The sequence below is a fragment of the Xyrauchen texanus genome, chromosome 43, assembly GCF_025860055.1.
Source record: "Xyrauchen texanus isolate HMW12.3.18 chromosome 43, RBS_HiC_50CHRs, whole genome shotgun sequence".
Taxonomy (NCBI): Eukaryota; Metazoa; Chordata; class Actinopteri; order Cypriniformes; family Catostomidae; genus Xyrauchen; species Xyrauchen texanus.
The window spans coordinates 22,858,488-22,871,559 of record NC_068318.1 but is presented as its reverse complement, the minus strand read 5'-3'; the positions used below and the strand labels follow the sequence as shown (position 1 = coordinate 22,871,559).

At 38.2% G+C, this 13,072-nt stretch overlaps 1 protein-coding gene across 1 annotated transcript in view; it reads right to left on the bottom strand.

The window, feature by feature from the left end:
- foxo1b (forkhead box O1 b) overlaps window positions 1–11,928 on the bottom strand; it is a 48,875-nt gene extending 36,947 nt beyond the window's left edge. Inside the window, exon 1 of the mRNA XM_052116668.1 lies at window positions 11,162–11,928. Within this exon, the coding sequence (XP_051972628.1) occupies window positions 11,162–11,719 (558 nt within the window). The 5' untranslated portion in view covers window positions 11,720–11,928. The remainder of the gene's footprint in view (window positions 1–11,161) is intronic.
- Between the last annotated feature and the right edge of the window lie 1,144 nt (window positions 11,929–13,072).

Here is a 13,072-nt window from a genome sequence, read left to right as displayed (position 1 = left end):
TTCCAATTAATTCAGTGCACAGTAGTGCACAACGACAGTTTTGATCTATTTACAAATCTAATAATACAGCTCCCTTAATCCAACTAAATTCAATCTAGGTGCAGCCTGTACCCAATTCAAACTATTCGTAAGTTGATTTGTGCTAACAAACATGTTTCAAACATTGATCAGTTTGTTTGAGCGGTCCACCTAGCTGGAAGCAATTACATTGGAGCAATTAATGACATGAGTTTGTGGTGGGACTATCCCACCAATGGCAGACGGAAATCTAGGACAAATTAGGAAATCTGTTTAAATGTATTATTTAAATTGCATAGGTTTGGTTAAGCAAGTGTCACAGAAAGTACATTCAGCTTTTTGTTAATGAAAAAATACCATCTTAAGGTACAAGACAACACAACAACTAACTGACTGTTGTCACTAGAGCATCTGGATGCTGACATTTGAGTTTGGGGATTTTTTCTGATATCTGATGAAGTTTTTGTCACAATACTGTCCCAATGCATGCACAATGATATAGCTATAGATTAAAAGCCACAGGTACCCACAGATCCAGAGTGCACACCAACCCTCAGAGCCTACAGTGACAAAGACTTTAATGTGCTTGTGTTATGTGGAGCAGGTATCATCTACAAACCACAAACTTCAATTTCCACACATTTCACCTGCCTATGCTGACATTTATCCATCAGATAGATTCTAAGAATTTGTCCATAACTAGATTAGCATGGAAGGATAACAGAATAAATATATAATATATTATTAACTAATTAAATACAGGAAATGTTGCAATCAATAACTATAAATACTGTGAAATATGGGCATAAATAAATAAATAAGGGATGAAATATGCCTTGAAATAAAAGACATGTAATATGCCCTGAAATGAAATATTATGGGCAACATTAAATAAAAGAAATATGTCAAGAAATACTTAAATACATCCCTCAAAATCTTTCCCACAGACTCTATTTTTCTGTCTGCTATCCTAAGTAGCTGTCGATTATTCTGGACTAAAACTGCTGGAGGCAGGTCTTTGAGAACCTTTCAGCCAATAATTTAAATAATAATGCACCTTTTATAGGTGAAAGTGACAGTTTACGTTTCATGGCGTATTTCATGTCTTGTGTCATTTCAAGGTAGAGCTGTCACGATTATTACATTTGGCTGACACAGTGGCGCAACTACCGGCACTGGGGCTTGAGGAGAGATGGTGGCCCGAAAGAAGAGGCGGACTGGCCATCGGGAGAACCGGGAAAGCATTGCCAGCCGCAAATCGGGTCCACGATATGATGAAGGGGTGCCGCGATATGCACGAAGGGAGCAGCGATATCAGAAGGAGACAGGGAAACATGCTCTTTTATGCTCTTTGATTAAACTCACAAGCCCTTATTTCACATGAAGCAAAACCTTTGAGATTTAGTTTCATCATTTTATCACTCCACAGAAATAAACTAACTGTGCATCTTCTCTTCTGTGTCACTGCGTGACGTTAACGTGTATGAACCCTCTATAAACAGGAATATTTCCCATTGCACGATGGTTAAATTTAACCCGGAGCGCTTTGCATTCACAATCAAAGTTTATATTTGTTTATATATTCGCAGGAGTTTAGCGCAAGCCTCTGCCGATGCCACGTGCATCAGAGCAATTGTGAAGTGGTTCACGGGCTCTTCTAGACAGGGGCTGCTTGATGTCCGCAAAGTGGCTCAGTGATGCTTGGAGTTCAACTGAATGGCATACAAATGTCCCTGTTCATAGCATTTATATATTCACTTAAAATTCCCTTATTTGGAAATTAAAATATGTGTGCTCAATAATAATTAGTTCAGATAACCGTGATAAGACGATTAATTAATAATCGCGAAAGGCCTATTTCAAGGTGTATTTCACGCGTTCTAAGTAAAAAAATAAGTAAATGCTCACACCCTATTTATTTATTTGAACACTATTCATGATACTTTTAATTACTGATTGCAAAATTTTATGATGCATTTAATTATTTCTTTACATATTTATTTATTTAATATTGCCAATATTATTTCATTTCAAGGCATATTTCATGTCATATATCACATCTTTTTAGGCCCTTAAATAAACATACATTTAATCCCTTTTTATTTATGCCCATATTTCACAGTATTTAAAGGTATTGATCGGAACATTTCCTGATGTATTTATTTATTTAATGATATACAGTGCATTCATAAAGTATTCAGAACCCTTCATTTTTTTCCCACATTTTGTTGTTGCAGCTAAAATGCAGCTAAAATTTCTCATCAATCTATACTCCATACCCCAAACCAAAAAACAGATTTTTGACACTTTAAAAATGAAATGGGCCCAGAGCAGTATACCATCATTGGACTCAAAAAAGTCAGAAAAGACAAAGTACTGTATGGACAAAACCCAGCACACTGTTTCTCCACAAATGCATAATTATGAGCAAAATGATCCATTGTTTAAGTTGAGTACCTGTGTTAGCAAAAAGAAAAATCTGAAATATCACACTGACATAAATATTCAGACCCTTAACTCCGTACTTATTTGAAGCATTTCTGACAGCGATTACAGCCTAAAATCTTTTTAGGTATGACGCGACAAGCTTTGCACACTTGGATTTGGGGATTTTCTGCCATTACTCTTTGCAGATCCTCTCAAGCTCTGTCAGGTTGGATGGGGACCATCGGTGGACAGACATTTTCAGGTCTCTCAGAGATGTTTGCTTGGGTTCTAGTCCGGGCTCTGGCTGGGCCACTCAAGGACATTCACAGAGTTGTTCCTAAGCCACCCTTGCATTGTCTCGGTTGTGTGCTTAGGGTCATTGTCCTGTTGGAAGGTTAACCTTTGGCCCAGTCTGAGGTCCTGAATGCTCTGAACCAGGTTTTCATTAAGGATATCTCTGTATTTTGCTGAATTCAGCTTTCCTTCAAACCTGAACAGTCCCCCAGTCCCAACCACAGAAAAACACACCCACAGCATGATGCTACCACCACCACCACCACCATGCTTCATCATTGGGATGGTATTGCACAGGTGATGAGCAGTGCCTGGTTTTCTCCAGACGCTTGGAATTGAGGCCAAACAGTTCAATCTTTGTTTCATCAGATCAGAGAATCATGTTTCTCACAGTCTGAGAGTCCTTTAGGTGCTTTTTTGCAAAATCCAAGTGGGCTTTCATGTATCTTGCACTGAGAAGAGGCTTCCGTCTGGCCACTCTGCCATAAAGTCCAGATCTGTGTTGCAGTGACGGTTGTCATTCTGCAAGTTTCTCCCATCTCTACAAATGATCTCTGGAGCTCAACAAAAGTGACCATTGGGTTCTTGGTCAAATCTCTTACCAAGGACCCTCTCCCCCGTCAAGTCAGTTTGGTCAGGTAGCCAGCTCTAGGAAGAGTCCAGTTTGTTCCAAACTTCTTCCATTTAAGAATTACAGAGGCCACTATGCTTTTGGGAACTTTTAACGCAGACACATTTTTTTGTAGCCTTTGCCAGATCTGTGCTTCGACATAATCTTGTCTCTGAGCTCTGCAGGCAGTTCCTTTGACCTCATGGCATGTTTTTTGCTCTGATATGCATTTTCAGCTGTGATACCTTATATAGACAGGTGTGTCCCTTTCCAAATCATGTCCAATGAATTGAATTTGCCACAAGTGGACTCCAATCAAAGTGTAGAAACATCTCAAAGATGATCCAGAGAAATGTGATGCACTTAAGCTAAATTTAATGTGTCATAGCAAAGGGTCTGAATACTTATGTCAATGTAATATTTCAGTTATTTTTCTTTACAATAAATTTTCAAAGTTATCCAAAATCAGTTTTTTGATTTTCATTATGGGTATAGATTATGAGTGTAGATTGATGTGAGAAAAAAAATAAAAATTATAATAATTTTAAAGCACTTTAGCATAAGGCTGCATTATAACAAAATGTGAAGAAAAACAAAATATTAAGGGGTCTGAATACTTTATGTATGCACTGTATTTATTAATTAAATTTAGCCTGTTATATCCTTCCATAGATTAGAGTTCACAAACACTAGAATTTAAACCTAAAATTCTAGATTTTCTAGAATTCGTAATCCGTACTCCACATCCACACTCTTTTAAGTAAAAAAAATGCATTGATTTTGCTACATTTACACCTCCCTTCCACACTGGAATTCCATTTTTCTCCACAAAAAAAACAGAACATTTTGATTTTTTTTTTTTACAAAAATCTAAAATGTTGCTACATTTATGCCTTTCAACCACACTTGATCAGCGCTTTCAAAACACTTTTCATTACAGCATACTTAAGAAAATTATGACGTTAGAAACGTAATAGAAAAAAAAACTTTAGAAAGCTATTTCTAGTACCGTAAACTAGAAAACTATGATGTTGGGTAACGGAAAACCATGTTTTCACCCAAAATGTATAAGTGTAGACATGGCCTTAGAATCTACAAACAGTCAAGGTCAACAGTGACTAGTTATTGGAGAATCAGTAGCCAGTTCACCTACAGCCGAAACTCTCAGTGACCAACAAACTAGGAGACAATTTAGTATCTGCTGTAAGATAAGCTTGTACAAATATTGTGTGTGTGCCTTTCAAATGCTCTGAAAATTCTAGCGTACAAATGTACAGCTTGCATGTTTGTGTGTGTATTACTGGGAGAGGTTAAACCTATGGTGAACTTCAAAGCATGCAGAGGTAAAAGGGTTCATCTGCTGTAAGTAGGGCTCAGTTAAACATTTTTTTAAAGAGAGAGAGAGAGAAAGCTTTTTTTTCCTAAAGCAGCATTATGAAAACCATATGATTGCATTTATTATCTCAGGCGACTAAACTTTAGAACTGTTAATGTCATCATGAATGGACATAAAATGGCAATACACAAACACTGATAATTTGTGTTAGCATTGCACCCCAGACACTATCACTATACCACATACACATATTAACAAATACAGTTATAGCTATGGGCCCAGACTGCCAGGGTTTAGAAACAGAAAGTAAATTCTAAAGGAGGCACAGTGGTTATGAGGGCACTTGGCAGTGCTGAAATACAACTAGAATTCTATCTTCACTGTATATGTGTTTGACTATTTATGGCACATCGATTAAAAAATGGACTGCCTATTTAAAAACACAAGAAAGTTATGAAACAATATGCTAGTTTCCAAAAACTCATAAATTGAGTTTGAACACCATCCTCATTATTTTGCTTTGACTTTTAGGGGATGCTTCACAAATTTGGTGGTGTAACCTTTAAATTTGACCTCGTACACCTATTTGCATACTCTAGGGTAGCAATTTCACCTCTCAATCTCCTTTGTTATGTTCAGAATAGAATACTATACTGCTTACTTCACTGTGCAGTATATACTGAATACTGTTAACTGTACAATAAAATAAAAACATGAGTCAATAATAGTGGCAAAAATTTAAATAGTAATTTCACAACGCTCTGTTTTAGATGAGCTTTAGGTCATGTCCCTACTAATATGTTTATAGTTTAAAAAATTATTTAAACTTTGCCTGTTATGTAAAGAAATAACCGTCCGATCATACAATTTTGAAAAAGCAGATACTTACACAAGCACGAGAACTTCACAGATCTTCTTCAGTGTATCTGATATACACATACAGGGACACAGATTAGAAGCAGATGCATCAGAAGCTGAACTAACACAGGTACTCAACTTAAACAATGGATCATTTTGCTCATAATTATGCATTTGTGGAGAAACAGTGTGCTGGGTTTTGTCCATACAGTACTTTGTCTTTTCTGACTTTTTTGAGTCCAGTGAAGGTATACTGCTCTGGGCCCATTTCATTTTTATAAAATCTATTGTGGGGCCCCCTTAGACCAGTGGACCAGCTGAAATTGTGGCCCTGTTTATTATGGTGCAGTAACACAATGACATAATGATTGATATATTTTGTCATGAAATCAGAGACCCTCCCCACGAAATCCAAATACAAGTGGTCAAAAGAAGACGCATTTAGCGACCGGGTGTAAACAGTGATGTGTCACACCTGTGGCCTGACCACATGTGATCGAATCACCTGAGATGCATTTTAATACCAGGTGTCAATAAACATTTCAAATAACATTATGCTACATTGATGTCACATAACCTCATGATGCACATGTTTAATATATCTCAGAAAGAATAATTATGTTTAATTAAATTTGATATATATACAGTGCATCCGGAAAGTATTCACAGCACTTCACTATTTCCACATTTTGTTATGTTACAGCCTTATTCCAAAATTGATTAAATTAATAATTTTCCTCAAAATTCTACAAACAATACCCCATAATGACAACGTGAAAGAAGTTTGTTTGAAATATTTGCAAATCTATTAAAAAAATTAAATGAAATAAAAAAAATCACATGTAGGTAAGTATTCACTCAAAATTGAGCTCAAGAGCATCCAGTTTCCACTGACCATCCTTGAGATGTTTTTACAACTTGATTGGAGTCCAGCTGTGGTAAATTCAGTTGATTGGACATGATTTGGAAAGGCACACACCTGTCTATATAAAGTCCCACAGTTAACAGTACATGTCAGAACACAAACCAAGCCATAAAGTCCAAGGAATTGTCTGTAGACCTCTGAGACAGGCCTATATCGAGGCACAGATCTGGGGAAGGGTACAAAACAATTTCTGCAGCATTGAAGATCCCAATGAGCACAGTGGCCTCCATCATCTGTAAATGTAAGAAGTTTGGAACCACCAGGACTCTTCCTAGAGCTGGCTGCCTGGCCAAACTGAGCAATCGGGGAAGAAGGGCCTTAGTCAGGGAGGTGACCAAGAACCCGATGGTCACTCTGACAGAGCTCCAGTGTTTCTCTGTGGAGAGGAGAACCTTACAGAAGAACAACCATCTCTGCAGCACTCCACCAATCAGGCCTGTATGGAAAAGTGGCCAGATGGAAGCCACTCCTCAGTAAAAGGCACGTGACAGCCCACCCGGAGTTTGCCAAAAGGCACCTGAAGGATGCTCAGACCACGAGAAACAAAATTCTCTGGTCTGATGTAACAAAGATTTAACTTTTTAGTCTGAATTATCTTATCACCTCTTATCACCTGGCCAATACCATCCCTACAGTGAAGCATGGTGGTGGCAGCATCATTCTGTGGGGATGTTTTTCAGTGGCAGGAACTGGGAGACTAGTCAGGATCGAGGGAAAGATGAATGCAGCAATGTTCAGAGACATCCTTGATGAAAACCTGCTCCAGAGCACTCTGGACCTCAGACTGGGCTGAAGGTTCATCTTTCAACAGAACAACGACCCTAAGCACACAGCCAAGATAACAAAGGAGTGGCTACAGGACACTCTGTGAATGTCCTTGAGTGGCCCAGCCAGAGCCCAGACTTGAACACGATTGATCATCTCTGGAGAGACCTGAAAATGGCTGTGCACCGATGCTCCCCATCCAACCTGATGGAGCTTGAGAGGTCCTGCAAAGAAGAATGGGTGAAACTGCCCAAAAATAGGTGTGCCAAGCTTGAAGCATCATACACGAAAGACTTGAGGCTGTAATTGGTGCCAAACGTGCTTCAACAAAGTATTGAGCAAAGGCTGTGAATACTTATGAACATGTGATTTTTTAATTTTTTTAATACATTTGCAAAGATTTCAAACAAACTTCTTTCACGTTGTCATTATGGGGTATTGTTTGTAGAATTCTGAGGAAAATAATTAATTTAATCCATTTTGGAATAAGGCTGTAACATAACAAAATGTGGAAATAGTGATGCGCTGTGAATACTTTCCGGATGCACTGTATATACTAAATCTTGTACATTTATTCTTAACTCTTGCATATCCAATAAAATAATTAAGAAGAATGTTAAAAAATGTGTGGCACCAGTTCATGTATCTCACTGGACATGTCAAATTTATCAAATGCAAATTCTCAAATGCAAGCATAAAAAATATATTTTAAAAAATTGCATAATTTAATAATAATCATAAATTAAGCTGCAATAAAATAGGCCATGACTCAACAGCTCTATGGCAAACATCTTGTTATTTTGTTGCTCAAGTTTCACCAGGTTAATGGGCAAAAACAGACTGGAATCTACTGGGACAGGAAGCAGAATACTGTTTCAGACTCAGGTATGTAGACAGCATGATGATAAAGAACAGTCCAAACCCTACAACCCGACTGAAACATCCTATGTCACAGATGTAAGAGACCAGACAATGTTTTGTCGTTGTATATAGAGTCGATGAAGTGAGGGAGGGCAAGGGGAGGACCACACCTTACAGGTATATATGTCTCCCTGTAATGACTTTGTAATAATCCTGCAGGTATTTTTAGCTCAGTGATGGGAGGAGACACTGACACATGTGACGGTAAGGATTCGAATTTCCATTTATGCACCGAACATAGCAAAGAAACAAAAGTGGTTTGTATGGAGATGTGAAACAGGATGGAATGCAAAAATGACAGGTTAACAAAAACCCTTTCAACACTGAAATCACTCTCTGTTTGCTTCACCTTACTCCTGAGAAATGAGGCCGACCCCTGGATTTGTGTGATAGATCATTTTAGTCATTAGGCCACTCAAAGCACCACAGGGGCTTTAGAAATCTATAGTTAAATCATGAGACTTACTACATACCTTTGCATGTGTGTATTCAGGGTGCTAGTATAATGGGTCAGATGACTGAAACCAATGAACATGACCACAGTATACTCACATTCCTTTGTGGGCGTACAGTAGTTTGAGTGTTAACTACTAAATAGCCAATCTACTAAGTCACAGACAAAGTACAACTGCATGCTCTCCTTCTATCTTCTGCTAAGGTCTCACGTAAGTTGGTATGTAAAGCTCACACTAGGGGCTTAGTAACTACTAGTAACTAAGTCAGTGCTTAATTTGGTTGCACCACCTGTTCTTAAGGCAAGACTTAGCTAGTAGGTCATAAGGTCTCCGTAAAGTGATGCGTAGTCGCATAATATGACGTTTACCTTAATTGATCCAATAAGCAACCTTCAAATTTGTACACAGAAGTGTTAAAAAGCTGTGCATTTCAATTTGATCTTGTTATGCTTGATGTTCAAACCTTGTTTGATCACGTAACTGTCAGCTGTAATAAATGATATCCCTATTAAAATACGATATGTAGTAAAAGTATATTTGATACATAGTATATTTGCCCTGTGTAAATCACAATATATAAGAACTGTATCTAAAATAAATAAGGGGTGATAAATAAATACTAATACAACAGGCTGGGAAAATATAAATGTTTTCAGTTTAATATCAAACATATATCTTGAAACTTGACACTGGGTGACGCACCCCGAAAACTGCACCGTTAGAATAGTTTCATGCTGAAGAGTTTTTTTTTTTCTTTCTCTCATGTAAATGTAAACGAGTGTAAATGTCAACATTATAATGTATGCCTGCAACGCAAAACATGAGCTCAGTGATGTCATAAAATGTCAGTATGCTTTTTTATTCCATCCATTATACATGGTCGGAGGCTTCCGTAAATATTTAATTTATACGCAGGGTTACGGCCCACCTATATGTTTAATGGTGCAATGCTCAAATATTTACTAGTGCGTAAATTGTGACTTAGTGCCCATTTACGCCACAACTAGGCTAAGTTGTAACGTACGTATAGCTGGTGCAACCGGTCTCTGAACCCCAGAGCGCTGAAAATCTTCCCCTCTGTTCTATATCAAATCTCATTCACTTTTACGTACAGTACATTCTAATATGGCAAGTCAAGACACCTCATGCCTGATTTTAATTCCAATTAGGGCAGAGGGTCAATTCCAAAAATCTTTGATTCTGAGGTTTTGGGAAGTGAGAGTCGACACCAAAGTTCATAAAAAGTGTAAAAATGCTTTATATTACGCTGTTAATTATGAGATTTCACACTGCCTCTCGTTTTTACTTAAGAATAAAGAAAATTCGTCTGGAATCCTCTCATGGAATTGATTCCAAAAACAGGAATTGGACTTGATTCAAAAATGTCTGGAATCGAACAGCCCTAACATCACTGAAATATAGAGCACAAGTCATATAGACCACTTTTATGAAACTTTTGTGGTGCAATTCCATAATTGTTTAGAGCTTGACAGACCCAATCCCATTTAGTTTCACTGTACGGAAAACAGCAGCCTGGACATTTTGCAAAATAGGTCCTTTTGTGTTCCATGGAAGAAATACAATCATATTGGGTTGAAACAACATGAGGGTGAGTAAATAACTACAGAATTTTTATTTTGGGTGAACTATTACTTTTATGATAATTTTCAATTTTTTTACAAACGAGAAGAAGCCAGATTTTTGAATGACCTCTTTTAACCCCCCTTTACTTTCAGTTTGGCGCCTAATGGTAGAAAGGCAAACTACAAAACAAGCTTTTCAGTCAAGGATATTAAACAATGACTTAATGAACTGCCATCACCAACTGAGCAGATGATGCTGGGCCGTTACACATTATTTTGAATATGGACACTTAACTCAAGTCCCTCCTCTTTCGCGGCTTAAATTCCATAACAAACTGCGCGTCATCAGTGAGGAAATGTATTACTGTTTTATTTATATATTTATTTTACTGTTACTATTGAAGATAAGTTGTTACAGTAAAGTGTTGTTTTTTCGGAGCCAAGTAAAAATCAATGTATTTCTTCTAACTAAATGTTCAGGAGACAATCATTAGCCTACTTTTCAGAAACGTAAGCCTCAGGGGCCGTTCACGCCAATCGTTTTCATTTGTAAACATGCGCTTGAACGGACGTCTTTGGCACGTGTTTTTAGACGCGTGTCAAGTAAAAAAGAACTACAACTGTTAAAAACAAATCTCGAGACACCTGCGTTCTTTCTTTTTCTTTTTTTTTTTTTAGCGCAAAGGGCATGCTCGGTGTGAACCGCCCTTTAATGTGTTCCCCACTTTTCATATCTGTTTATTATGAGAATTATTCATGTTTTTTATTATCTTGTATTAAGGTACATTCATGGACACTAACATCACAAGGATCTTTTAAATGTGCGTCAACACATTTCCCACAATTGTGTGTGGGGGGTTTCAACCTATAAAGCATTATCAACTTGTGCACATGCAGTACTGTGGGACTTCAAATGGTACTTTACGTCTGCCTAAATGACACTTGTAATTAGCCTTGGAGAGTAATTACCTTCCAGCCGGCTGAGCTGTTGCTGTCGCCCTTATCTTTGAAGTAAGGCACGCTCTTCACCATCCACTCGTAGATCTGAGACAGGGTGAGCCGGTTCTCAGGGGAGCTCTCGATCGCCTTGGTAATGAGGTCAGCGTATGACATATTCCCCCATGCGTTCCTACGAGACGAGCTGCTCTTCCTCTGGGCCGCTGCAGGACTGGAGCTGCTAGCAGGGGCGGGGAGCGGCGGCACCTGTTGCGGGTGCGTCAGCTGGGGATTCGGCTGCTGTGGATGCAGCGGCTGGGGATGAACGCAGTTGTCCTGGCAGTGGAAGTCATTGCACAGAAGGACGGGTTTCTCCTCCGGGTAGTCCTCGGTCTCCTCAAGTAAACTTAAACTGCTGATAAAGTCTACGATTCCTTGCTCCGGCTTGACGGACGGTGCCGGGGAGGATGTGTTTGAGCTCCCCGGCTCGGTGATTTCAGGTCGGTGCAGCGGCCAGGTGCATGAGCGCGGCCGAGAGAGCGGTTCAAAATCTGGGTCGATGTCTACCAACTGTTGCTGCGGCTCTGCCATCCCAAAATCACAGTTTTTGCGCTGACTTTTCCTAAAAAGATGATCAATGTTGTGAGGGTTTTGACATCCGCTGGTAAAATCTCTTCACTAGATTGTCTTACACATGATTAGATAACCTGGCAAACAATTAAGTCCTAGTCTTTTCTCAATCAAATGTTATGTCTGATTGATTGTACTGCAAAACTCAACTTTGTCTGAGTCGTACCGCGTTTTTAAATCAAGAGGGGTTTATGGAGCGCTCTGTGTTGTAGCAGTGGAGTAGAGTGAACTGGCCACGCCCACCGCTGAAGTGACATCAAAGTCAGCCAATCACAAGAGCGCATTCAAAAGGTAAACGGAGAATGCGTTTGCATAATCCACGTTACTCGAGTTTATCCTTTCAATTTAACAGGATTTAGAGAGGATTATGACTACCATGGAAGAATTTGACCTCACATTTTGGCTTTCCATTCACCTTTTTAGTTGTCCAATATAAAATAATCAACATTTTAATGTAGTATATTTTTGGTGAGAGGGTTTAAAAGTAGCGCTTTGATCAAGATTTAAGAGGCCAAAGGCACTTGGGATTTAGAAACTATTTGGCACTTATCTGTCTGTCAAATAGTCTGTAAATACTTTTGGACTTGGCCTCCTAAATGTGTCTCTAGATGCTTTAAGGTTTCAATAAAGCAAATGTGTGGTAAACAAACGGTGCTCTGTCCATGTCAATGTTTTGCTCACTAGAGGGAGACATTAGCCACATAGTCATCATGACGCTTACATTTTCAAATCCAAGAGCTAACTGTAGAACATTTTTGCATTTTGAGAGTATGTATGGTATAATAGAAGTCATTTGCGTTAACACAAATACTCATGTTTAATGTGAGATTATCTACTGATTACTGACCACTTTTCATGAGATTAAGGTTTCTTATTCTTAAAATTACAATTTTATAAAAAGAATAGAAGGGACTGAGTAGCTATGAGTAATGGTAGCATTATAACTTCCATTATTAATTTAAATTATTATAAATTTACATTACATTGTCATTTAGCAGACAATTTGATCCAAACGTATTTACAGATTAGGAACATAGCAAGCAATTTGTCACAAAAAAGTGACCAATATCTAAATTCTCAAAGTGGATGGATTATTATTATTGTTGTTATATACAGTAGGTCCCTACTGTTCAAAATTTGTAGGCACTTAAGATGTTTCACAAAAACATTTGTCTTGAGATGTTTATTTATATCTTCAGCTTTAGTGTGTCAATAGGAAAAATACATTTTAGACTCCCAAACATTACTTTTGCAAATAGAAAATATTACAATGGAAAAACAGGGCAACAGACAGAAGCAAGTGAGACAGCCTAA